General features: G+C 40.2%; 1 protein-coding gene across 1 annotated transcript in view; it reads right to left on the reverse strand.

Annotated features, from left to right (window-relative positions):
* The window catches only part of LOC102799570 (sodium channel protein type 3 subunit alpha-like), a 281,657-nt gene that overhangs the window by 168,665 nt on the left and 86,293 nt on the right, over positions 1 to 26,699 (reverse strand). Inside the window, exons 7-9 of the mRNA XM_087846568.1 lie at positions 21,734 to 21,825; positions 18,418 to 18,660; positions 3,217 to 3,280 (exon numbers count right to left, since the gene is read on the reverse strand). Of these exons, the coding sequence (XP_087702694.1) occupies positions 3,217 to 3,280; positions 18,418 to 18,660; positions 21,734 to 21,825 (399 nt within the window). The remainder of the gene's footprint in view (positions 1 to 3,216; positions 3,281 to 18,417; positions 18,661 to 21,733; positions 21,826 to 26,699) is intronic.

Genomic DNA, 26,699 nt, shown 5'->3' on the forward strand with positions numbered 1-26,699 from the left:
AGCCTCCTCCACATGCAGTAGCTAACATGTTTCTATCAGCCTCCATCCATCTTCAGTCAAAAAGCAGAATTTCTCACTGAGGTCTCGAAGCGCAAGAGGAAGAAATAAGTCAAAGCTTCAACTTTAAAATATGAGAATGCTGTCTGGAGCCAAACGACAGAAAATAGGTAATTTCAGATGCATTCATAGCGGGATGATGAAGTTACTATAAGCTAACATGCACGAGTTCTGCAAAAACATAAAAGTTTCTAAAGATGGAGCGTCTACTGCCACCGAGCACGATTTTACTTTAGCTAAGGACAGTTTAGTGAGAAAATCTTTGCATTTTGTCTCCTTCCACTGAAGTTTAACCTCACCAGCAGATAATTTCTGCCTCCGTCTGAGAAAAATATTTGCAGAACTAAAGACTCAGCCTGCTGTTTATTTGGACTCTCAGGTGAGACGGGAACAAAACGAAGCCCAATCTCATTCCCTGTTTGTTGTTTACATCCTCAAACAGCTCGAAACAGTGAGCGAGAGTATGAAAAATCATCAGATGGATTCGAATGTGAAGAACATTCAATAAAGTGATAACTAAAGGTTGTGAGGGACAAACTGCTATGCTGCGTGATTGACAGGAAAGTAAAGAGAGATTGATGTTTCAGCTCTTCGTCGTGATGAAGCCAAAGCTTTTCACACATGCATTTTTAGCCCCGAGCTCAGCTGAACCTCAGGATGCAGAAAGCTGGAAACTGCAGCCGAAGGTCGTACACTGGGGGTGATGGATGATTTTGCACATGGTTAAAGTGGGACTTGTAATGTGAAAAGCAAACAAAGGCATACATTTACAAATAATAGTAATAAAAAATATGGGAAACAATGAATATAGATAAATGTCATAAAGCCTGATCCGTCACCACCTCACCAAAACCAGCCCATGATTGTGATGCTGCTCTGATGGGTGATGCTTACATCACATCATTAACCCGCTCACAGCAGCGTACGCTGTGTGCCTTCAGTTCAGGCTCCCACACCACTGGAAAAAAATTACATAAACAACAGACCATCTTGCAACTGCATACACCAACAATGAAGCCCATCAACACAGCCAGCAAAAATGCTAGTGATTTCTAAAAAGTGCCAATCAGCACTTATTGAAATGACTCTAATGACCTAGTGCGCCAACTGTAATATTTCCTGAGCCAAACCAAGTAGTTTAAGTGCTCCAACTTTAACCAAACACCTGGAACAAAACACAAACTACAGTTCTGGGATAAATCCACTTAACACCAGACTGCTACCACCCTCACATGAGGATACCCCCGTGAGCTATAGTGTTTATGCCCCAATCATAAAGTCCCAGAGACTTCAACTTCCAGTCGCTACAGGAAAAAAGGGTCGTCTGCAGTCCGGAGGCCCCACATGGAACAGTTCTGGCACCGTTCCTCTTCACCATCTACACTGCAGACTTCTCCCACAAGCTGCGGAGACTCAGGTCGTTTGGAGTGAAGGGCCCACTCCTGAAGACCTTCTATGAATCTTTTACAGTGTGGTCTGCTGGGGCAGCAGCATCTCTGCCGGGGACAGGAAAAGACTGAACAGGCTGATCAGAAGGGCCAGCTCTTTACTAGGATGCCCTCTGGACCCAGTAGTGGTGAGTGACAGGAGAATAGTGGCTAAGCTGTCATCCCTGTTGGACAACATCTTCCACCCCATGCAGGAGACTCTGACAGCACTGAGTAGCTCCTTGAGTGGCTGCAGCACCCACGGTGTGGGACGGAGAGATTTCACAGGTCTTTCCTCCCCACTGCTGTCAGACTCCACAACAAAGACTCCAACTGATCAAACACATCCACACATGTGCAATAACACTAATGTGCAATACTCTTTCTGGCAATGTTGTATTATACTCATATTGTATGTATTCTATTTTATTCTAATCAATTGTATATAGTATTTTATTTAATTTTATTCTATCCTATTGTGTACAGTATCTTATTGATATCTTATTCCAGTGTTTTCTCTAATTTTTCTATGCAACTTTGCACTGTCCACTCCTGTAACAAAAATTTCCCACGCGTGGGACTAACGAAGGTTATCTCGTCTTATCATGTCCTGCCACCAAACACACACAGCTTGTTACTGAATTTTGGGCAATAATCCAACAGTTGTTACCTAATGTGTGAAAATAAGTGTTAAGGACCTGACCGTCCAGATATTCTGTAAATCTGACTTCCTCATTAGCCATCGCAGAGCTGTGTTTGCTCTGCTGGTAAACAACAGAGTCGTTGGATATTAAACCAATGAGGGAGTCCTCATTTGTGTGCTGTTGTCAACTTTCAGAGTAAATTACAGTGTCAGTGTCACTGTTTCATTGCTGACATTTATTGCTCCAATCCAGCTTTGCTGTGAGTCAGTGGTTGGTCACCATATGCACGTGTGCAGCCTATATTTTCTGGATGTTTTCAGAGATGATTATGCTTTCATACAACAATATTATATTTATCCATCTTCATATCTTATTCATACTGCTCTTCTTCATATGGGTTGTGAAAAAAATCACAACCCAACACATGTTACATCATCTCCACAGCACCCGCCCTCCATGGAGCATCTTCCCAAGGCTCTGTTTGAAGTAACGCATCTTGAAACTGTGCTACATTGATCTGCTATGACTGGCAAACCAACAAGGGGAATATTCACATCTCTGTAACCCCCAAATGGTTACTGAGGGAAACCAAACAACTGTCTCTTAAAACGTCTTGATGCATTCTCAATCATCCAGGAAAATAAATCTCCAAAAGTTGATTCTGTTCATCTGGACGTAGCGTTTTCTGGGAGAAACGTTTCGTCAGTCATCCAAGTGACTTCTTCAGTCTCACAGCTCACCTCCCAGCCCATTGTTCCTTCAGTAGGCTGGTTTCAGTCATTATGCAAATGTACTGTTTATAAGATTGGGGAAACCTGCAGTCAGCTGAGACTGAAGAAGCCACCTGGATGAGCGACGAAACGTTTCTCCCAGAAAACGCTACGTCCAGATGAACAGAATCAACTTTTGGAGATGTCTGTTAAAACTCTCTTTTAAACTTCAGGCATTAGGCTCAGGGTGAGTGGCCCTGACTGGTTCAGTGGTTTGTAATCACACTCAGAGTAACCATGAACTTCAAAATCAAATCACACCCAGGCAAATCCACGTCTCCCACCTTCACAGCGGAACAAGAGAAACTGTTGACTCACCCTGCGTCGCTGCTGTTCCCACAGATTAAGGCATCCTTGGCTCCCTCCACCTTGTAGAAGTTGTCTAAAATTTAAAAAAAAGAAAAAGGAAGAAGGAGAGATTTAAATCTGAAACTATCTTTTGGAGAATCCTCCTCTTCCTCACCCCCTTCCCCCCCTACTGAGCCACACAGGTGTTTTCAGTCATCATGTTGATCAGGCTTCTCCTCAGGACTACATGGGCGTTCGCTGACATGTCCCTCTTCCTCCTGTGTGCACTGCACAGGAGCTCCTCTTCATCGTTCTTACCTGATAGAGGCTGCACTAGCTGAGATGTAATGAGGATGAATAACACAGTGAAGGATGATACTGTACTTAAGGCTTGCGAGACCTTTACAGCAAGAGACAAACCTTTGCAGAAAGAACATTAAACTTTTTTGTGAAGCTCGTTTCAGCCATGTGTTCACAGAGGAAAAACAAATGTCAGACTGTATAAAAACTGGGTTTGTAATTGTGCTAAAGTACGAGATATTTTTAAGAATGTGTTGTGTCGTCTCCTGTTGGAGGGAAATGGTGATGTTGAAGCTGCTAAATGGAATTCAGGGACCATTTATTTTGTAATTTAGACCAGTCTTATTCCTAATGTGGCATGTCAGAATATTTTTGGTGCTTGTCATCAGTCGAGGTTGATTTCCCCGAACCCTAAAGTGGACCTGCTCTGCTGTTCTTAATTTCCTGCCATATACTGTACTGTTAAAATGATGGATGCTCGTAGTAAATATGTGAAACTGTTACACAATGACGTCAGAATACACTGAAATAAGCCCTACGAGCCAAAACTTCATGCTTCTCTAAATGCTCAGTTTCAGCACGCAGCAACTTCCAGGTTGGAAAAATGAAGCCAACAAGGAAGTGCCAATTTCTCTAACGTCCACTTGAAACGCCAGCAGTGACTCAACGCCCACAGACTGCCATGTTAATGTGACAGCAGAAATAAACGGGTTACAATCTGATACAAAAATGGCTTTGTCACCTATGCATAGTTTCTTATTTCACGACAACTCTTACCTCCGTGAATTTTCTTATAACGCCACCTGGATACTAGTATTAGGGGCGTGGTCACTCTTCCTGACAGAGGTCATCCATGTTTAGCATGTCCTTTATGTTTCCATGTTTTCTTTGTTTCATTTATGTCTGCTCATTTCCGTTTTTCCTGTTTTGCTTTTGATTTGATTGAATTTTCTCTTTCTTCTTGTTTTGAGTTTATTTCCTCCCAGCCCGTTCTCACTCCCGAGGCGTAACATGGTGACGTTTTGTCACGTCCCGCGGCGTTCCTGAGGAACGCGAAAGGAGACCTTCGGCGTTCTTATGGTATGCTGCGGGTTTTGGCTGAAATCCAGTGCAATGACGCTCCCGCGGTAATAGACGTTCCAGCCCTGTATTCCAGCCCTAAACCTAACCTTATCCCTAGCCCTAACCATAACCTTTTTCCTGATCTTAACCAGGACTTTAATGATGTTAAATAGCGTGTTTCTAAGTGATTTGAAGAAAAAGAGCGAACATGTGTAGATTGAGTCCATACGGTTCTCATATTTCCTCATTTTTCCGAGGTCGTCATTTAGGAACGTGGTGGGTAGCCGAAAACGTAATATGTTGACGATTTGTCACCTAGCGTAAAATGTTACGCTTTGGGAGTGAGAACGTGTTGTTCCTCCCCGTCTGATTGTTTTGATCATCTTCACCTGTGTTTTGTTCCCCGCCTGGCTCCACCCGTCTGTCCTCCAAGTATATATTATATATATATATATATATATATATATATATATATATATATATATATATATATATATATATATATATATATTTATTTATTTATTTTTAGAAAGAGGGGTAATACATATTAATGAACATTTTAACAAATGTAAATATGCCAGATTATAGCCTTGGGCTAATTTCCATCTGCAGACCCTCTGGCAGGTTGGTGTTAAACACAAGTTAGTAAAAACATACAGAGACATTATTTACAGGTCATGTGACAAGGACAAAAACAGTCATCACATTATACTAGAACAAACAATGACAAGGAGAGTGGACACAGAGGACAGTATACATAACAATAACGGAAACACATCAATTATATTGCACAAACCCCAGTATTGTACATGCCCTGACCGTCGTGATATTGCGTTCACCCATTGCACTAACAGTTGTTTCCCTTTTTGTAATACACTCTCTTTTTCCCGTCCAATATAAAGCATGATCATTAAACATGATCACATGTTTGTGTGTCCCTCAGCCGCCCTTTTAAGTGACTCTTAAAGATGGGTAGACTTGTACTTTCCCTCACTGACAGTGGAAGACTGTTCCAGAAGCTCACTCCCTGATATGACAGAGCATCTGTGAGAAGGTGGTCCGCCTGAATGCCAGTTCACAATCACCTCTAACAGTGGCTCGAGTCAGTCGAGACCCGGCAACACTTTTGTTTATTAAAATCACTCATTGGTGGAGGCGCCAGACCATGTATAACTTTGTAATTAGACAGGCAGATTTAAATAATTTGAAATTAGTAAAATTTAAAAACTTGTATTTTTCTAAAATACAAGTTTCAAATTTGTATTTTTCAAAGTTAAAATTTTGTAAAAAATAACGAGAACATTTTAGCACGTTACAAGTGTGGTATTCCAAGCCCAGCTTATGAATGAGTTCAGACGTTTGTGGCTGTTGCCACATAGTGATGAAACCAAAGAATGTCTTCTCCTTTGTTTTGTTTGAGTCTGTTGTTCACCATCGTGTTTGTCCTGGTTTCTAACCTGTTCCCTGTTTGTTTCTACCTCAGTTTAGTTCTTTCTTCCTTCTGTTCGGACTCATCCTGCCTATTTTGTGCATAGGTTTGTTTTATATATCTGTTCAACAGAACTTACTGGATCATGGATTTGGATTCCTATCTCACTACATTAGACATATTATAGTAATTTTAATGTTTGTCTGGAACAGCTCTCTCTGCAAACGAGACATTGGGTTTCAGTGGGACTACTTGTAAAAATAAAGATTAAATTACACTTGAAAATAGATGAAATATGTTCATTTAAAATCAGAACATTCCAAAAATCAACATGTGGCACCACGACATCTCCATCGGTCTCTTATATACCACCTCTGTGTCATGTTTATTTATTTATTTAATTATTTTTGATACTGCACAACATTAGTTAATCATTTTGAAATCACTTTTGTCAGGTAACCATGAGAACTGAGCTCACAAAAACCAATGAGCTGCATGATTAACCTGCACACATTTATCCACATCTGTGCTACAATAAGCTAGCTCCTCATGAAAACTTGAAACGTTCATCAGGATTCAGGTGAGCTCCGTCAACTCGTCCTGAGTTTTGTGTCGGTGGAAGTTTGTGCTCACCTCCCACTCACTCCTGTCTGTCTGTGTTACAGCACGATCGATAAACTCATCAAACTCAGATTGTGTGTTTTGGCGTGGTTAGACAGTCTGAGCGGGAGGTGGTAAAACCATAACCATTACAGCAAACACCGTTCAACACTTAGATCTGACCACAAGCCGTCTCCAAGTACATTAACACACTTTAACGTCATCACACGAAGTACTTCGGGTGTTCCTTTGTGCCAGACGCGCTTGAGAACAAAAGTATCCGTCATAACAAGCTCAAAAGCTTTTAATGCAAGTCTGCAGGAGGAAAACAAGCACTTCTTAACTTTAGCTGTGGTTTACAGCAGTCCCTCCTGAGGATGCAGTTAATGTATTTAACCTTTACCATTCCTCTAAACAAGAGGACTCACTGAAGAACAGCTTATAAATATCTGTGAGCTTGAGGAATCAAACAAACCCTTAAAAAATAACATAACGTTGGTGCCAAGTAGATAAGTGTTATACAAACACATGGATTAGCCACAGGGACCCACTGATTTGTAAAGTAACAGACTGAAGCCTCAACTATGGCTTTGCCACTGCCATCTGTCCTGGAGCCGTCATGGTCCTGGGTGACCCGGCGTTTATCTGTATGATGATGATGATTCAAGTTCAAGCTTTGTACGGTTTAGTCTTGAGTTTAGTTCTTTTAGTCTTTCTGAGTTTATTTGTATTTCAGATTCATTGTTCTTGTCTTTTAAGTTCCTTTTGTGTCTTTGTCTCATGCCTGTGTCTCCTCTGAGAGTCAGTCATGTGCTTTATTTATGTCCTCTGTCATCTGTTTATTCCCTCTATGTGTCATGTTGGTTTTTCCTTCTGTTCATGCCTCGCTCTCTCCATCTTTCTCTGCCATGTCAGTCTTTCATGTGTCCTATTGTCTTCCCACGTCCAGTTGTGTGTCTTAGTCTGCGTCTCAGTGGGTTTTCTGTCTTATTTTGATAGTCCTTGGCTCATATGCTTGTGTTTAGTTTTGCTTCCCCTGGCTCTGTGTCTAATTGTTCCAGCTGTGTTTCCCAGCCGTCTCTACCATACTAATCACCTGTCTGTGTATATTGTGTCAGTTGTTCTTTGTCTTTTGGCAGAACGTCAGTTCACCTCCCCCCATATTCACAGTGGTTTTTCCCAGTCTAGTGTTGGTTAGTGTAAGCCTTCATTGCCCTTTATTTTGTATCATTGTCTGATCTTCTATCAGCCCTTAATAAACAGCATTTGGTTAAGATCAAGTTCTGTCTGCTTTTGGGTCCTCTCTTCAGAAATGTGACAAGAATGTTGTAGAAAATTCTAGAATTTCACCAAATCTGGAACAGACTTTTTTGACAATCTTTTAAAACAATTAAATGCACAGTCGTGTTATTTGTCAGATTGTTGCATTAAAAATACTTCCAAAAGGCACCAACAGCACAAACATGCTCAGCTAGCAGCCACCTGAATTCAACTGAATTGAACTTAGAAAAACAAAAATCATCCTGGATACAGGTCCTATAAAGATCAAACTCGCTAAAGACCAAAACTGATGTTTGCCATATGCTGTAAACATGCTTATTTCTGCTGGGAGTCTATGAAGACTGACTCACTTTTGAATCCAGGTTCAAGTGGGCATTAGAGGAACTGCAGGTCTTTGCACGTCTGTCAGCAGCAGCTACATTTTTACTGTTTTCAAATGCAAGACAAAGACCAACATCTTTGATAAAATCCCAACAAACAGCATTCAGAGCTTTCACACAAGAGAAACGAGGTGCACTGCTGTTCACACACTCCTAACATACACAGTGTCATTAAACTGGACTCATATTCTGGATATAAACCACTTCATTGCAAACAGAATCACTGTTATCAGAAAGGCAATGTAAAATTACAAAGTGCTTTCCCTTGAGTTCATATTAAAAACTCAACAAGTGCATTTTAACAAGTAAAATCTTCCTTTAAACCATAAACCACGCTGACAGCACTGACCTTTGAGGGAATGTGGACCTGGGGAGCCACAGATGGAAAATGCCATTTTATTAGTAGCTTCATTCCATCAAATTTTCCCTTACCCTGTTTGCTGTGCTGATACAATTTCACACAACCCACAATAGACAGACACTTACAAAACCCAGCAGTACAGTAGTCAGCATGTCCCTCTGCACCAACAGTTTAACAAAGAGCACAAATTCGTTTTGCCATTCTGGTTTTTGCTGTTGCACCAAAGGTGTCACAGTAAACCTGTGTCTGTAGAATATGTCATGGAAAGCAATATTTCAGCATGAAACCAAGGCCCAACATCTGAAAATGTGATGTCCTCGTTTTATTTTGCGCCACATCAAGTCTACAGAGGTCGTTTTGTTTGGTCATTAATGCAAATATCTAATCAGCAAATCACAAGACAGCAACTGAATGCATTTATGTCGACATGGTCAAGACGACTTACTGAAGTTATAACTGAGCATCAGTTGGAGCGTGGCACGGTGACTGCTGACATTTTCCCACATAACCACGTCTATGATGGCACAAAGAAAAAAAAATGCACCATGTCTGGCCCTTTGGACACACGGCTGGCTTTAGGTGGTTTACATATTCATTGCTTAAACAGGAAAACCATTTTGTTGTTGGGGTTTGGTGGTTTGCTTGTCTGGAAACATATATCAGAGTAGCAGCAGCTTTTATTGTGAAAAGCTGCTCCTCTGCGAGCCGAGCAGGGAAACTGTGCCGTGAGTAACTCTGTAGAGAAATAGTGACCTTAAATGCTGGCTTGACATTTTCATCCATTTGCCTTACGAGAACAACTGTACAGGATGCTCATCTTTTATTCAACACATAATTCAGACCACACTCATTTAACTCTGGCCATTAACAGCGATTACATAACATTGCAAAAGAAAGGACTAAACAGGAGGTCATTTTCTTCAATGCAGTCCCACAGCCAAAGGTGTAACACCTGTGTTTGTTTCACAGCATTAGGCTTCACAGCTCTGACGTACCACAGGTTTTGTTTTTCTTATGTAACAGCTTTTATTTTTCATGTTACTGAATTCCACCAATTTTTTCATTAGTTTTGTTATTTTACTTTCACCTCCACTTGTAAGTATCGATCAAAGCGTTTGAAAACCATTTTAGTTTTTCTGGAATGAACATTTGTAAAACTGAACTAACTAGAAAAAAAATACTGTAGTTGTAGAATTAGAAATAAGAAATATGTTTAGTTCATTGTCAGGTTAAATTTCTTTACATCTTTTTTGAGAGTGTGATATTTACGTGAGTGCAAATGAAGCATTTGTATTGTACTACCTGTTCTGAACGTCTTACATTTTGCTGCCGACAAACAGAACCCATGTTATTTAAAATAAAATCACCAAATTATAATAAGGGTGACTGTATGTGGATGTGGTTAAAATAGGCTCGTGAACACGCAGAAGGTAGAAGCCCTGCAGGTCGTTCCTGGTGTGTGAATTATTGATATTGTTTTGTTGGATGAAAACAAACATTTATTCTGTAAGTTCTTTAAAAGTGAATAATGTGCCATCAAAGCACCAACCACTAATATCAGCAAAGTACTAGTACTAGCCACAAATAGCCACAAACGTTCACGTCTTCAAATGTGTTTACATCATAGCGATCTGTCAGGACAAGCAAGGCAAGCAGTGCTTTCCCTGTGAAATCCAAATATAGTCAATTAACACGTACCAAAGACAAATCATAATCATATGATCATCATAATTCTGTAAATTATCACCATTATGTGGCTTCAGTTGTCTGTGGAAGCGTAACTATGGAGCCCTTGCAAACTTTAGTTTCTGTCATTTTCCATCTATGTTAAAGTCTGCGGCTGGTAAAAACCCAAAACCAGCAGTTTCTGTGCTTACCGACCAGACCAGAGATCATTCATATTTACTTATATTGTCAATAACCTCTTTAGTCTTTGATTGGAGGCTAACAGGAGACCAGTATGCTAGAGAAGCTAACCTGACTTTGCTTCTGCTCTGAGATCCGTTATAATCTTTTCATTACACTAGCAAAAGCTCACTATGGTCAACGATGTGTATGTACACATAACATAGATGTAAAGTTGCTATTCTTTTTGAGATTAGCCACGAAGGAGAATAAATACAATTTTAAGGACTTTGAGTTTTATAAAAATAACCAACTAAATATCCAGCTGCACTATTCAGTCATCTCTTTTCTTAGGTTTATGTAAACATGAAGAACATGGATGGTTTGGTTTTGGAAAAGGTGTAACATGCCACATATTTTTTAAGAGATAAAAAAATCAATCGCGCCTTTTTACGGGCTTTATTGTGGAAATGCAACACGTTCTCACTCCCAAAGCGTAACATTTTACGCTAGGTGACAAATCGTCAACATATTACGTTTTCGGCTACCCACCACGTTCCCAAATGACGACCTCGGAAAAATGAGGAAATATGAGAACCGTATGGACTCAATCTACACATGTTCGCTCTTTTTCTTCAAATCGCTTAGAAACACGCTATTTAACATCATTAAAGTCCTGGTTAAGATCAGGAAAAAGGTTATGGTTAGGGCTGGAATACAGGGCTGGAACGTCTATTACCGCGGGAGCGTCATTGCACTGGATTTCAGCCATAACCCGCCGCATACCATAAGAACGCTGAAGGTCTCCTTTCACGTTCCTCAGGAACACCATGGGACGTGACAAAACGTCAACATGTTACGCCTCGGGAGTGAGAACGCGCTGGGAAATACTGTTCTGGGGACCAATGGAGCTATTACGCAGTTTTCCATGAGGCCAGGACGTCTTATAGCGTTTCCCTGAGAGTTTTCAGCAAAACAAAAAGAAGCTGGTGGACCCCAAGAAGCAGCGTTTAAACACCTTAAAAACAAACAAACCTTGACTTAGGGTCAAAGTGTTCAAAGAGAAACAAAGCATTTTAGCATTTCAGTCTACAAAGACGACAAAAGCCTTGTTCTTCTTTCCATGACGGTGGCTGCGCACACGCAAACTTTCTCCTTTCGGCAAACAAACAGGTTGTGTGGCGCTTGTGTTTGCCTCTGACCGTGTCTGACCGCCGCAGCACCAAAGGCACTTAAGCTTTTTAGGATCGCAGCCATTCATTTGTTATCAAGTACATCTGAGAGACTGCATCCCGGCTCGCCAACAAAAAACACTTCTGAAGTCTGGAGTGCTTTTGTTCACGGGTTCAAAGTAACCGCGAGGCCTTTTACGCAACACTTAAGATTAGCCACTGAAGCATTTTATTCTCATACAAAGCAGATAGGAGCAGTCATTACCTGAAGTTCATCGTTCAGATTCCACACTCCCCCATATGTATGCATATTAGCCTCAATCTGACATTTAATAAAGGTTTTTTTCTGAGCGACCCCCATCTGGGAAGATTTCACTGAGCTGCAGGAACTTGGAAAATTGTCTCTGTGGGATATTGAGAGAGTGGGCTTAATTTCATTTCTTTTTAAAACTCGAGAGCTGCAAATTACTCTGTCAAGTCTAAACACACGTCCACCCTCCCCCCGTGCTTTTTTTCATCTGCGAGAGATAAATTTACAGGAAGAAAAGCTGCAGGTATGACACGAGAGTTATTGGTCAAAGTGAATTAGACTGTTAATCTGCTGATGCATGAAGGAAAGGGATCAGATGGTGATTCATTTATACTTCCATCCATCCGTCAAACGCTGTGTTCACTTTGTCGTGGAACAAGTGGAGCTAAAAGTTTGCTTTGTTTACAGTGATCAGCAAAAAAAGTGTTTTCTTTGGGTTTGAAAACGCGCATTCATTTTCTTTTCTCGTCACTTTCTTAAAAGAAACTTGAGACTGAGCCTTGACAGGGATAAAAAGAAGAAGGGGGCGTCTGCCAAAGAAATAACCTGTTATTATTGTTCTTTTCAACCTTTTTTAACCTTTTTTTTTCTTGCAAATGAAATTTGGATTGATGACTCATTGCTCTCCAAAACACTTATGAAAGTAAACTTAGCGATCTCAACGTTTCCAGTTCAACAAAAGTGCCAGACCTCTGACATAAATAAGACACAGACTCATTACTGAACTATATATCATATAAAAGTTTTAGACAAGGGTCGTGTCCAAATTCATGGGCTGCATCCTCCTGAGGACCCGGCCTTCGCGGTCTACGTGGGGCGGGTCCTCAGAAGGTCGGGTAGGCCGGAAGTAAACGGCCGTGGAATTGGACGGTCTAGCCTTCTGATTAGCGTCACCGCTGTCTCGATGGAGTTTAATAAACTCGGCCGTCTGCTCCTTGCTATCTAAAATATAACAGGACACTGGTGTAAATTCTCGACCGTCTCACACTTCTGTTTAATCAGTTTTCTGTTTGACGTTTATTCAGCTGTGTGAAAACCACCCGGGGAATTAATAAAGTTTTATTTTATCTAATCTAATAACTTTAATCTCAGCCAAACCGATTTACTCACGAACAAATAAAACACTGAAAAAAGCCCAACAATAACATTTTTAGGTTGTCTAAGTGACTTATATATTACGTTTAACCTGAGTAGCGAAACTCAGCGGTGATCTGAAAATGATGTGCCGGGAGTTGTGCCGTTCTCGGCGGCATCAGTAACCCTCAAGCTCTCGGCTAGCTATCGAGCTGGTGGGTAACAGACGTCTCCAAAAACGTCGAAGCACTTTTGCAAATATGCGATATCTTGATAAACGAGCAGATATTTGATGTTTACACAGCTACTTTCTCACCTTAAAATATGTTAAAAGTTTATTTTGAGACCCAGAAGGATTAGTAAGAGTAATTTTAAAACTTAGTAGCGGCCGCCATTGTTGGTAACTGGAGTTTGGCTGGGCCGCGCTATGAATTCTGGGATATGGTAGGGCACGAAGGACAGACCCGACCCATCCTTCAAATTCGGGGAAAAGGAGGACGCATTTGTCGGCTGCATTCGGAGGAGTCTACGAATTTGGACAGCCTTCGGCGCGTTGCTGTGACGTAATCGGTCTACAAATGTGGCCTCAGGAGGATGCAGCCCATGAATTTGGACACGACCAAGCTGTGAAAAACACATGGGTTTGCCTATGCGCTCGATTGCAATTTCTCCATTTATTGTGAAAGCCATGAATGTTTTCTCCGATTAAGGGAAATCTTTCCATTTTTCTCTCATTTCTGCCCATTTGATGAATTTTAACAAATTTGATTAAATGCAAATTTTAAAAAAGCCCTTAAAGTAATTAGTTGATATCAGGAGATAATGAGACTAGAACACCTACAACGTCCACATCGTGAGGTTGGAGCTGCTGATGATAGGATGGTGTAAGCAGACTTATTAGGGTGGATGTACTAGTCAGCAGGGCTGAGAATAAGTGAAATACACAGAGTCTTCAGATGTCAATTTTAACACCACATGGAGATGTTGTGCTTCCTGTATGAAGCTCTCGCTGATCAGCAGTGAAATAGATCTTACATGATGCCAGTTGAAATGAATTTATTGAAGCACCGGGGACGTCTGCTGCCGTCAGACAGCTCTGACCAGACAGAACAAACAAAGCTTGATGGGAAATATTTAGCGCCGAGACCATCCGCCATTGATCTCCCACCAAGGGCTGTTTTCAGATCAGCTGAACGTGCTGAGCTTTATTGCCGCCGCCTCGGCTCTCGGGTTTCACGGCAGCTTTTAGAGGTCGATATGGGAGCCTGTAGGGGACATTTGTTTGACATGATGGATGGCAAAGCAGACTGGAAATGAATAAATAGGCAGCACATTAGAGATAGGCAGCACCGTCCTGACAAACAGGCAGGACGGTGCTGATTTTGGCGGTTTTGCCCTTCATGCTGGCTCATGTAGAAGAAAGTAAAAGGAAATGTAATTAATGCATTGCATTGAAAAAAGGTTTGCATCTTTAAAGAAAGCCTAGAGCATTTACATAAGGCCTCACTGGCTGGCGTGTCTGTCCATGTTTTTTATGTGAACATTAAACTGTAGGTAGGTATGAAAACAGGAGCCACACCCAGACGCCGTTTTTAACTGTGAGTAATTTAGATAATTTTTTTTAAATTGTATAAATGACATTTCATTACTACAGACGTCAGAACTGTGAGGCTGATCTAAAAAAACGTATCTGCTGAGGAAGAACTGAGTCTAAAACGAAAACAATTAGATGTTTGATTTCTAATGAAAAATGAGGAATTTGAAATCATTACATCTGGTTTAAAATAATTTCTGTTAAGCTGAAAGTAAAGCACACCATGTGCCAGTTACATTTAAACACATAGTTTGGTTTACTTGCATTAAACTTGCATAACAGTGGGTTTTTAGGGGCATGGCTTCTTTGACTGACAGGTGCATCGTGACACAGGCGGTTGTAGCTGCACGGTGGCTACATACACATTTTGTGTAAGTTGATGTATTTTGGTCACAGTGAGCAGCAAAGACAGCGTGCAGCTCAGGTTAAGTGTTTCTTATCGGCTCAAATTGTGGTCATAAATATTTTGTACTTGTAAATCAGTTTTGTGTGTGGACTTGGCCAAAAAATACGTGTGAAACTCTGCACTCAAGTTTCAAGTTACAAGTACGAATTTTGACCCTAGTTTTCTTCCTTTCAACTGATTGGTCAATGTCATGTCAATCACAAATTTATCCAATCAGAGAACAGATGGGTTTCGCTGTCGGTGGGGCACTTTTTTTGAACTGCAGGTCCTTGAAGGGAGGAGGATCTCTAAATATCTAGATGCTAGGTCCCCTAACTTTCAGTAGCTGTTGAAAGGATAAAGTTGTGGTATATCAGTGGTTAGAAATACCATTATTACTTTAGGATTAGTTTAACACAAAGTCAGGGCTGTGAGTCACAGTGTGCAGCCTAAAGGTCCTTTCACATCGGGCTCTATGTCCTCTACAAGAGTTTCTGTTTTTTTATCTTCAAATGTTCAAGAAAAACATGTTTTGCTAATTCATAACAAAGAAAGCTTTGTAACTATCCTCACTAGTGAAGACTGTGTCATTTCCACAACACTGCCCCCCCTCCACCCCCGAGGTCCACACCGCTGTTGAAAAGGCTCAGGAGGTCCCTGTATTAAGCAGGTAAACCTGTGACACAACAATCACCAAACTCGGACCACCACACACTGTTTTCCTTCGTGGTGATGAAGGAAAACGCTGGGCTGGCATGTAAAAGAGCATTTATTCCCTTCAAGGACCTGAAGCTCCATAATGCACCCCTCCAACAGCCAAACCCAGCTGTTCTCTGATTGGATTGTTGAACTTGTGATTGACATGACATTGGCCAATCAGATGAAAGGAAGAAAAATAGGGTCAAAATTCTTCTTAGTCTTGTATGTGTAAAAAAGTCTTTTTACACATACAAGACTGATTAACAAGTACAAAATATTTATGACCACAATTTGAGCCCTCGGCTTGTCTCTGTGTGGGTTTTGTGGCTGCGTGTGATGTATGGAAGTCCACATAATGTGTGTTATCACATGACTGGCACATGCCCTCTCCGTGTGTGTAAAGTGCCCAGTCGGACGGGCTGAACACATCCCTGATGGCCTGTGTGTGTCTTCACTGACGTCAGTTGTAACAACAGCACCAACATGACATTGTCCAGTCCCGTTAAGAAACAGCAGTCGCCACGGCAGCATGACACACGCTTACACCACCCTCTCTCCAGAACATACAAGCAGGTGACCGTCTCATCTTCCAGCCAACAAGTGATTTTGGTGTTTGCAATGCAAACCACAGATACCAGGATTTAAAACCCTGTGGTGTCCCCAGCAGGCCACAGAAATGTTTATCTATTTATATGCAAATGGTACAGAGCTCCCGTGGTGACATGGAAAAAATATTATTGCATTGCAGCAAGTTAATAAAGCAGGAATGTAAAAATCTCGCCACAAGATGAAGAATTTGTGGTGTGTAGAGGACACTGGGTGAGCTGTGGGGCTATCATGTACAAAGCATGGACAAATTTGATTTCTTCTCAATTCATTTAAAACTTGAGATGAATTCTAATGTTTCTAAATGAGGTCTACCAGCTCAGAGACGGGCTGCTCCTGTGCTTCCCTGGAAAAATCCCACACTTCCTGAAGTGCACTGGACATTTTCTGCACTGTACAGTAGATGGTATAGACTGCAGACGTAGCTTCTGGATTTAAGAAGTGAAGCTCACTACTGCTACCAGGAGACAATACCTGTTTTTCCGAAAAGTTGAGTTTATGGTCTCAGTTATTCATTTTGGATCATATTGAATAAAATATAAACTCGATTTTGTATCAGAGAGGAGGTTAATCCAAGTGATGTTGTCAATCAAAAGTCCTGAGCCAATGACGATGTGGTTTCAACCGGCATATCCACCCCTGGATTGTTACATCTGGGCTCAAAACACCAAGATGGTGAGTCCAAATTGGACTGCACTCACCAGTGCGTAACATTATGGCGGCTTTATCCATTTTCCACTTTTGAAACATTGTTCTAGCTCTAACAAAGTTAGATTACTGGAACAAAAGGAGCCCACCCTGACCGAGCTGAAGCAGCGCTGCATTCCTAAGTCATACAGACAAAGGAGCTTGCAAAGAAAAGCATCTAGACTTCTTTAAGTTGCTTGAAGACATTGACCTTAGAACTGAAGAAGCTTCTCGAATGAGAGGTGAAACGTCTTCAAGCAACTTAAAGAAGTCCAGATGCTTTTCTTTGCAAGCTCCTTTGACTACAATGACCTGGATGACTGAGAACCTTCACAGACCTAAGTCATGATCTTCAAAGATGGAGTTGACAAGTTGACATTTCCATTTTCACTCACAGAGAATCCAAAAGTACTGATACGTTCAAATTGTTTAACACGGAAACCCTTTCTGACCATAGGGTTCATAGACCCTCAATGAGGTAATATTCCTTAATATAAACAAAGCTTGGTTGGGGTGTAGTACTGGTAACAGCCACTGGTATGTATAGCTCTCTAACGTGTTTAGTTAGAGTAACATACGGCATATACTAATTAACAAATTTAGACAATACAACAAAAGCCTTAGTGGAAGCCAACGTTATTTTTAAGGCTTCAAATTCAATGAGGTATAAAGTGTATTTAACTATTATTTCTAAATAATATTCCATATTCAGGATCTGTCTAAACCCCGGAAATTGTAAAAAGTGTATTTGGAGGTGTGTATGTAGTAAGCATTGAAGCTGAGACAGAGAAAGGCACACAGGTAAACTGGACTGTATTTAGTAAATATACCAATGCTGTTTCCCAAGTAAAACATTCAGAATGTATAGATGCCTGGTGCAACTAAACAAGGCTCCCATCAGTATATTACAATTTACAGCAGAAACAGAAACAGCTTTAACCGGTTTCAGAATAAAAAGAAAAATGCCACAAAGCTATAAAGAGTTCAAGGCTCGTGGTCTGATCTGTTGAGCACAAAGAGAAGCTGGATGCAGTCATCCAAATATGTTATTTTAAACCCAAACCCAATATGGATAATTAAGACACAATCCAAGGGAGACCAATGGACAGCCAGACACAGAGTTCCTTCAATCTTTCACAACAGATATCCATCAAAAGCTTTCTGAAGAAACTTTTTCAGTCTCATCTAAAGACACCATGTCCACACAAGCCCTAATTAACAAGAGGTCTTAGCTCTCACCCAAAGGTTGGGGTGATACTTTAACTTCAGATGGTCAGAAGTTGGTTCCATGTCACGTTTTACCTCCTAGTATCAATTTCTTCAGTAATGACACAAGAGATGAACTTTCTATTCTCTAACTAATTGCACCAGTGCAACAAATTAAATTAAACATCTTTATGTGAAAATCCATCAAGCAACTTGTTTGTTCACTTATTAAATGCTCACCTTCATCTTCGGTGAAGTCTTTGATTGAGGCCCAGGTCTTGTTGTTGCAGTAGAAGGAGGTGTTGGCTGGCAAGGTGTCATTGAAGCAGTGTGCCGTGCTCCGCACACACTTCTGCCGCAAATTTCCCATGAAGAGCTGCAGGCCAATAAGTGCAAAGACACTGAGGCAGAAGACCGTGAGGATCATCACGTCAGCGAGCTTCTTCACCGACTGGATTAAAGCCCCAACGATGGTCTTCAGTCCTGAGGGACCGCCGCGGGCGCAGGGATGCAGAAAGGGTTAATGTTTGAATAAGTCTTTGAGAACTGGTGTAACTGGTCTATGAATGGCGGGTATGTTGAAACCTGCTAACTTGATGAAGATGGCAGCCAGCTTAAATGACATGATCAAAGCAGTATGCCTTCAAATATTTAACTTCAACCTCTCAGAGGTCCAGTTACGTCTAAGGTATGATTCTATATGAGATTAATGGCTCTTTGAAAATTGCCAAACAGTTCCTTATTGTCAATTGTGAGTTGGAGTGTAAAGGTTGTTTTGTTTTTGTTTTTATGCATAGGCAAAACTAAACGACAGCCATCTTTATGCATGAAGGTGGAAAAAACAAATCAATTAACTGAAAGCATAAAAAATGCAAATACTCCATTCCTGTTAGGTGAAAACCTGAAAATATTCCTTCAGATGACAATAATCTAAAATATTTTGTAAAAGTTTTAGTCAATCATTGTTAAATTTTGGGGGAAACAGTCAGGTTTTCACCCATGAGCAGCTGATGAAGAAAAGTCACTGTAGGCTAATAATCACCATCAAAATACAGCAAAACAGACCACAAACTCCCCCATGTAATACTACGATAACAACACTAACACACACATGAACACATGGTAAAAACAGCAGGAACAAAAACACACAAAGGGTGCAGACAAGTTGACTGTTATCAGCCAAGTCTTACCAAAGAAACCACCAGTTTCTTATAGATTTTTAAATCACCTCTTAGCACTTTTTTGACTTAGTTCTTTCATTAGAAACAGACAATTACCAGCTCAAACAGGGTTTCTATTACTTTTTCATATTCAAAGATTTTGTCTCACAGAATAGCTTTTGTTTGTTAACCTGGAGGTGTCTGTAAACTAATGAAAATGAGATTAAGCTAAGCTGCAGTTCTGACATGCTGTCACGGTGCTATTACTTTACTAAAGTTATAACATGTGATTAAACACTGTTATAACATAGCCACTAACATGGCACGAGAATGTTTTCATCACATGTTAACAATGCTGTTAGCACTGCATGCTAACATGCACAGTGGAAACATACAGAGGCTAGCCAGCAGGACATCTGAATAACCGACTGCACAGTTTGCATATTGATTTGTGTCTTTGTGGACATAAACTGGTGTCTCCTGAAGTGTGCTGGGAATGTTTAAGTGACTTAGATATCTCCTAAGTGCATTAGCAAAGATGTTGCTATGTTCCCCGGCCTTTTATGTGTCATGGCTACTCATTTTAAGCTTTTTGTGTGTAATTTTAGACCAAAAAAGTAAAAGGTGGGAGTCCCTAACACATAAAACAACTCATTGTCTTATTAATACAGTGTTTCCTAATATCAGACTACTGCTTTTTCCTTCACAGGCTGAAACAAAAACAGCAGAACAGGTTAGATGAGATTATGTCAGCTGTATCTGCAAGCATAAACTCCATAAGCAACTTGATCAAAAAATGGGTAGCCATTTTTTGGATAGTCAGCATTTTCACTAAAAAAGATTTGGTCTTTACAGCTAGGTCATATTTACTGGAATAGCGTAAAAAGCTTAATTAGCAGGTTGTTTTCCACTGCAGAAACCAGCAGGTGAGCAAATATGTTCTTCGGTGTGGGCACTTCTGAAAACCCCTGGAAAAAAGGTTGGATGGGTCTCAGTGCTGATTGGCCAAACTCAAAGAGTACACCTGCCCTCTCAATGGCCTTTTTAAGCAGCAATCTTCTCTCAAAGAAGGTGCTTGCACAAGCACCATGACAATAGTGGTATTCAGTTTCAGAGAGCCGTAGTTATAGCAACAACTTACGGCGAACTTTTGATAAACTTAAACCTAACCAAGGCATTTCAATATATAACCCCAACTTTGTTTTAATGATAATTAGTAATCACTAAAACTTCTGTCAGATTCTTGACTTCAACAGAGAAATAACTCACTCGACCACCAACCTCTCCAGATTTATTTTGTCCTTTAAAAGTGTTATTTTGTGTACAGGAACAAATTTGTAGGTCTGAGGCTGAACAGACAAACGCTTTTGTCCAAGAACACAAATAACCCAATTTTATGGCCACAAAACCCCATCAAGTAGTGAATCTGGTGAATTTTCCACAGCAAAAGCAACAGAGGGAGTGAAGGGACGCACCAGGTGGTCAGTTCTGTATCTGTTTGTCCCACTTTGTGTGTTATTCAAATTTCTGCAGTGGAAAAATAATTACTTACACTCTATCCTCCTTATCACAGGATCAGAATATTATCCCAGTTGCTCACATGATGGCATATCTTCCATTTTAGTTTATTAACTTATGTGCATGTAGGATTATTATCGTACATTTATTGCAGGATTTAGCACTGACATGATGTTACTGAGCAAGCATGTAGTGTACTTCTACGAGGTATAATCATAAAGTTTTGCAACTTTATGGAAAAAACGAACATTCAAAAGTCACAACTGATTTAAATTAGACCTTTAACCTTTTGCAGGTAGTCCCTTAGTGTGACCCTGGACCACTCCCAGCATATCTACTGCCCTACAATCTGAATTGGTTTATGGGAAGAGGACAAAGTTTCAGGGAGCTGTGGTCTTCTGGGGAATGCTAATTTGGATAACAGCTGGTGGAAGTCCAGAGGTGCACAAGGGTATGGCCTTGAAGGGACGCTCAACCAAATTTAAATCAGGTATGGTTTTTTGAGTCTTGTAAAAGTTCGTGATCACACCTTGTAGACAATAGTTGTGTTTTCTAAAGCTAAGTATGAATATATGTTGATTTGTATGGTGAAGCATTAAATATTGGAAGTCCTTTCTCCTGTGCCATTACTTGACTCATGGCCAAGAGCTGTTTCTGTTTGCTAAGCCTCTGTTTTCCACTCACAACCAATTACCATAAAAACCTTGGTGCTTCCTCCTGCATACTACCTCTGTTTACTTTGTTAAAGTGGTTGTTATGAAGTAGAGAGCTATCAGTAGGTAGTATGCGGGATGAGATTTCAAACACAGCCACTTAGTGCTTCCAGCAGATTGGGAGGAGTGCGTTTGGTATTCACTCCCCTGCATTCGCGGTCTCACCTGGGATGACAGAGATGGTTTTGAGCGCTCGCAGCACCCTGAACGTCCTTAAGGCTGACACATTACCCAGGTCCACAAACTCAGTCACATATCTGCAACAAGCCGGGAGACAAAAGCACAAAAACAGACACACACAGAAGGGTATGACCACACTGAACAGCAAGCCAGCACAGAGGGATAGAAAGGTGGAGATACAGCGAGAGACAGAAATAGATACAGTAGAGACAGGCCAGGTCGGAGGGTCAAGCCAGAGACTCGACTGTTAAGAAGGGGAAATCAGGTATTCAAAGCTATGGATTTGGATGTAAACTGGAGAAAAGGCAACTCAGTCAAGCACTTTAATATTTTAATGCCTGTAAGGTTCTTTTTGGGTATCCACATAGTAAACTTTAACTGATAAATAGTTACATTTTAAATGTCAGAGTGGTGTTTTCAACATCAGATACCAGAACCAAAACAAATGCCTTTGGGTTGCTTTTGTCTAACTTCAAACATCAAATGTTCAGTTTTGTGCCAAAAAAGACAGAAATCCAGCAAACAGGACATGTTTTTAAGAGTTCATCACGAGAAATGCTTTTGTTTGTGTTTGGCTCTGGAATGGACACTGAATTAACCAGTTTAGTGCGTCAGATTGTTTTAGCAAATATCCCAACTTGAAGGCATTTTGTTGCCATCGATTCTCCTGTTAACAAACTTTTAGACATATCTGATTTTTCCTTCTTTATTGTTCCTTTAATGCAGATCAGGTGATTGCACCTATGGTCCCTGATTGGGCAAGGAGTGGGAAGTGGGTGGGGTCTGGAGCTGCAAGACACGGCAGACATGGGACGAACAAGAGAGGACGTTCACAACGCGATTACGATCGTCTCCTAGTTTGTTTGTTTTATGTCTCTTGTCGCCCCCTGGTGGTGGTGGTGGTGAGCCCTTACCTGGGATGACCGAGATAGTTTTCAGGGCTCTCAGCACTCTAAAGGTTCTCAGCGCCTGCAGGTTCCCTACTTTGATAAACTCTGTTAACAGCCTGTAGGGGGCAGTGTGATGGTTGTCAACAAACAACAAAGGAAGAGAAACACAACAAAGTCTGAAAATACTGCCGTGATTTTAAACCACCCAAAATTGACTTATTTGGAATATGTGAGCCCTACAGGTCATGCAATCAAGGTGTACCGTTACACACCTGTAAAGGAAAATTTTCAAAAAATATTTTTAAAAAGTCAAGTATACAGGAAGTTTACGTTTTGGTTATAAAATTTCTAAACATCACATTATTCTGTGTTTAACTGTTACTTTTTTTTAAACTGTTTAATAATCATAAGCCAGTCCTAAATGATCCACACTACATCCAAACAATTGTGAAAAACTGTTATTATTACCTATTGAGTTTACCTGCTCTTAAAAAACAAAACAAATTACCTACATTTTAAGCTAAAATGCAGCTCAGAGTTATAGCTTAAAAGATCAGATATTCATTGATCAACATTTTCTAGCAGTTGCATAAAAAAAAACCACCCAAAAGAATTATGCAACTCATGTCAGTGCAAACTACAAACTACAAACTACAATACAACTGGCTACAGTTAGCACTGACTACAATTCCTTTAAATTGATACAGCCATATAAAAACATTTTTCCAGGACTCTGTGTAGACAGGTGGAAAACCAAGTACACCACACAACTATTCAGAAGCTTGTAGAACCATCTTTAGCAGCAACAATGTTAAGCAATTGTTTCCGTATGACTTTATCAGTTCATCAAATGGTGGAGGAATTCTGACCCAGTCTTCTTCACAACACTGATGCAGCTCATTGAGGTTTGTGTTCATTACTTTGACCTTTGATGATCTGTCTGAGCATTTAAGCCAGGTTGAGGTCTGGACTATGGGCAGAAATCTGTGCCATCAGAAACTGAATCTGAATAAGTTAGATTTGAATTTGAATTGCTCGGATTGAATCTGAATTGTAACTTGAATAAATGCTTTTAAAAACTGAATATGAATTAGCCTAATTTTAAATTCAATTTATTGGTTTGAAAATGATCATCACTAAATTGAAATTGAATTTTATATTTTGAAAATGAATTCATTTCCTTTGAAACCGTATTTTATCCTTTCCCTCTGACTTTTGCTGTTTTGCTTCCACCAGGATAAAATCACACTTCATGCACAGCTCTCTCTCTCTCTCTCTCTCTGTATTTCAAGAAGTTTAAATATCTATTTTCTGCATTATTCGCTTGCTTGTTATGCACCAGTCTACTGTTGTTTACAGCGCTGTCGGACGCTGTTTTTTTCCTTTTACTTACTTCCGAAAAGAAAGATTTCTGCTGTTCAATACTGAACAAATGTAATCCTTAATTTCCTTCATGCTTTTCTGTGTTTTATCCTCAGTTACTTTGACACAAAGGCCTCTGCTGTGATGCTCACACCTTGGATAAAGTTAAAGTTAAAGTCTCACAAGTGTCAGCTTTCTTTTTATAGATATAAAAATATGGAAATGTACTGATGCATGATCTGAATTATAATATTTCTGACTGTCTGAGGCAAAATTTCCCCGGTTCAAATTGAATTGAATCGAATCGAATCAGGACCTTGTGAATCAGAATCGTATCGATTCTAAAAATCAGTGACGATACCCAGCCCTAATTTGATTATCAGCACCTGCTAAACTGCTAGCCATGGAGGGATTTTCACAAAGTGTTGGTGATATAGACGGGTGACAGAAGACAATCCTGGATGACAAACAAGGAGTTTCAGGCATCTCAGCAACAGTGTTTCCTTTGGTTTTTATACCTGTTAAAACTCATCAATCCAATCAAGCTGCAGTCTGCACAAGGTAACTTTTACATCAGCATCCACAGTATGAATCTCCTAGGGGGGAAAAAACTACTAAAATCTGCTCTTGCACTCGATATAAAACAAACATCAAATCTATAACAACAACCTAAAAAAAAGAAGTTTCTAACAAGAGACATAAGCCACACCCAAGCTGTGAACGCCCTCTTTAGATCGAGTCAGACGAAGCCCTGAGAGCCAAAAGGCGCCAGGCAACAGCGGCCATTTTGGGCCCCCAGTTAGATCAAGACATTTGATACTCAGTCGCTAACGGCCCTCCATTACAGCTCATATTTCACCGGATTTGACTGTTAGGCTGATTGAATTACCAAGGAGGCGTCGAGAGGTGTGGCTGTCAGAACACGCCGTTTAGATGCAAGAAGTCACAACCAGCTGATGGAAGCAGTGGCAGCAGAGACTTCACAATGGAGGGCTCAAAGAACCAGTTCGGACCTCATTGGTTGTTTTGTTGTTGTTGTTATTGTTGTTTGTTGTTTTGTTACTGTATCTTTTAAAGATGTAATCTTGAGAATATGAAATTAGATTAAATTCCTTCTTGCTCTGTTTCAAGTGATAAAAATGATGTACGGGTAACACCACGTCCCATTTTATTGAAAGGGATTATTTCCAGTTTTACCAAATCATAAACAATAATACCTAATATGACAAATGCTTTCCAGTTTTTTACAATTTATTCTTCTATTAAGTAGAAATAATAGAACACTGATCGATTTCTCATATTTGCTTCTGAAGACCAAAACACGAAGTAGCTTTTAAAAAAAAAAAAAAAAAGTAAAAAATACTGGTAAATAAAATATTGGCATTTTTTGTTGTCATGGCAACACTATACAGACTAAAATGTAAAAAATAAAGATTTTTATTGTGTAAGTTGAGATTTTAAGTGGTTATTAGCAGTTTTCAGAAATGATTTTTAAACTAAATGAACAAAAATATTTTATCTTATATATTAAATATTTCATTAAAAATGCATATGTGAACAGTATTTATAATATAATGTTACCATTTAGATTTTTGTTAAATATTTGGAGGCCTCAGATTCTCAGATTATTTAGCAGTTATAATATGGACCATAAAAACCTTCAGTTCGCTTTAATTTTCAAACAGATGTTTATTTAAAAAGGAACTTTTCACTGAACTCCTGCATCAGAAACGTCACTCTTCTCCTGTTTGCTCTCGTATCACAAGTTTGGACTACACAAAGTTCATTTTTACTGATCATAGTTATGATTTTAAGTACTGCCTGTAGTCCAGGTCTGTAATTTTAAGCCTTTATCTTTTTGTCTTTTCTCTAAATGCTCATCAACCGGCAACGTTTTCAACCTTTTTGTCTTTGCTGCAGAATTTGTTCCTCTTCCAGTGTGAATATCATTTTATACCTCTAGAATTTGCATCATTAAATCTGAGCTCCTCCATCTGTTTTGTGCTATAAAAGAGGAAAATCCTGCTTTAAATCAGTTTCCACTGAAGAATGAAAGTAAGAGATCGTGTGATGGTGCTTGTTCAGCTCCATTAGTGCTTCGTTTCTTTACAGTAGTAATTTCAAATGTGTTTTAATTAAATCATGGATGATTGAGTGTGAGAAACGGATCAATACGACGTATCACACGTTGCAGCTTTAATGCTGTGGAAATGACTGTGGAGTCTGCTGCTGCTGCCGGTGTGGTGATGGCAGCCATTAACATGTCATTACTCCAGCAATATCAGTAACACAGGGGTGTGTGTGTGTGTGTGTGTGGGGGGGGGGGGGGGGGGGGGGGATGATCCTGGTTACTATGGGAATCCTGACTCGATGGGAGGGGTCAAAAGCATCAATCAAAAAGTGTGTGTGTGCGTGTGTGTGTGTTTACTGACCATGACTCTGGTTTTAATAAAGCTCTGGAGCATAAGGGTGATGTGTCAGGGGCGGAGTGCTTGTGTGTGTGTTTATTGAGACATTGTGTGTGTGTGTATTAACATATGCACTTAACATGTTCTTCACTCTCAGTGTGTGTGTGTCATGTAGAGGTGACTTATGTGTTCCTGTCCTGCTAAAGATCCATCTGACTGCAGGACATCCCTCAGTTCAAGGACATGCACCAATGACAGTGTGTGTGTGTGTGTGTGTGTGTGTTGTCTCAT

The sequence above is a fragment of the Neolamprologus brichardi genome, chromosome 9 (genome assembly GCF_056152115.1).
Source record: "Neolamprologus brichardi isolate AB-2024 chromosome 9, ASM5615211v1, whole genome shotgun sequence".
In the NCBI taxonomy this organism is placed as follows: domain Eukaryota; kingdom Metazoa; phylum Chordata; class Actinopteri; order Cichliformes; family Cichlidae; genus Neolamprologus; species Neolamprologus brichardi.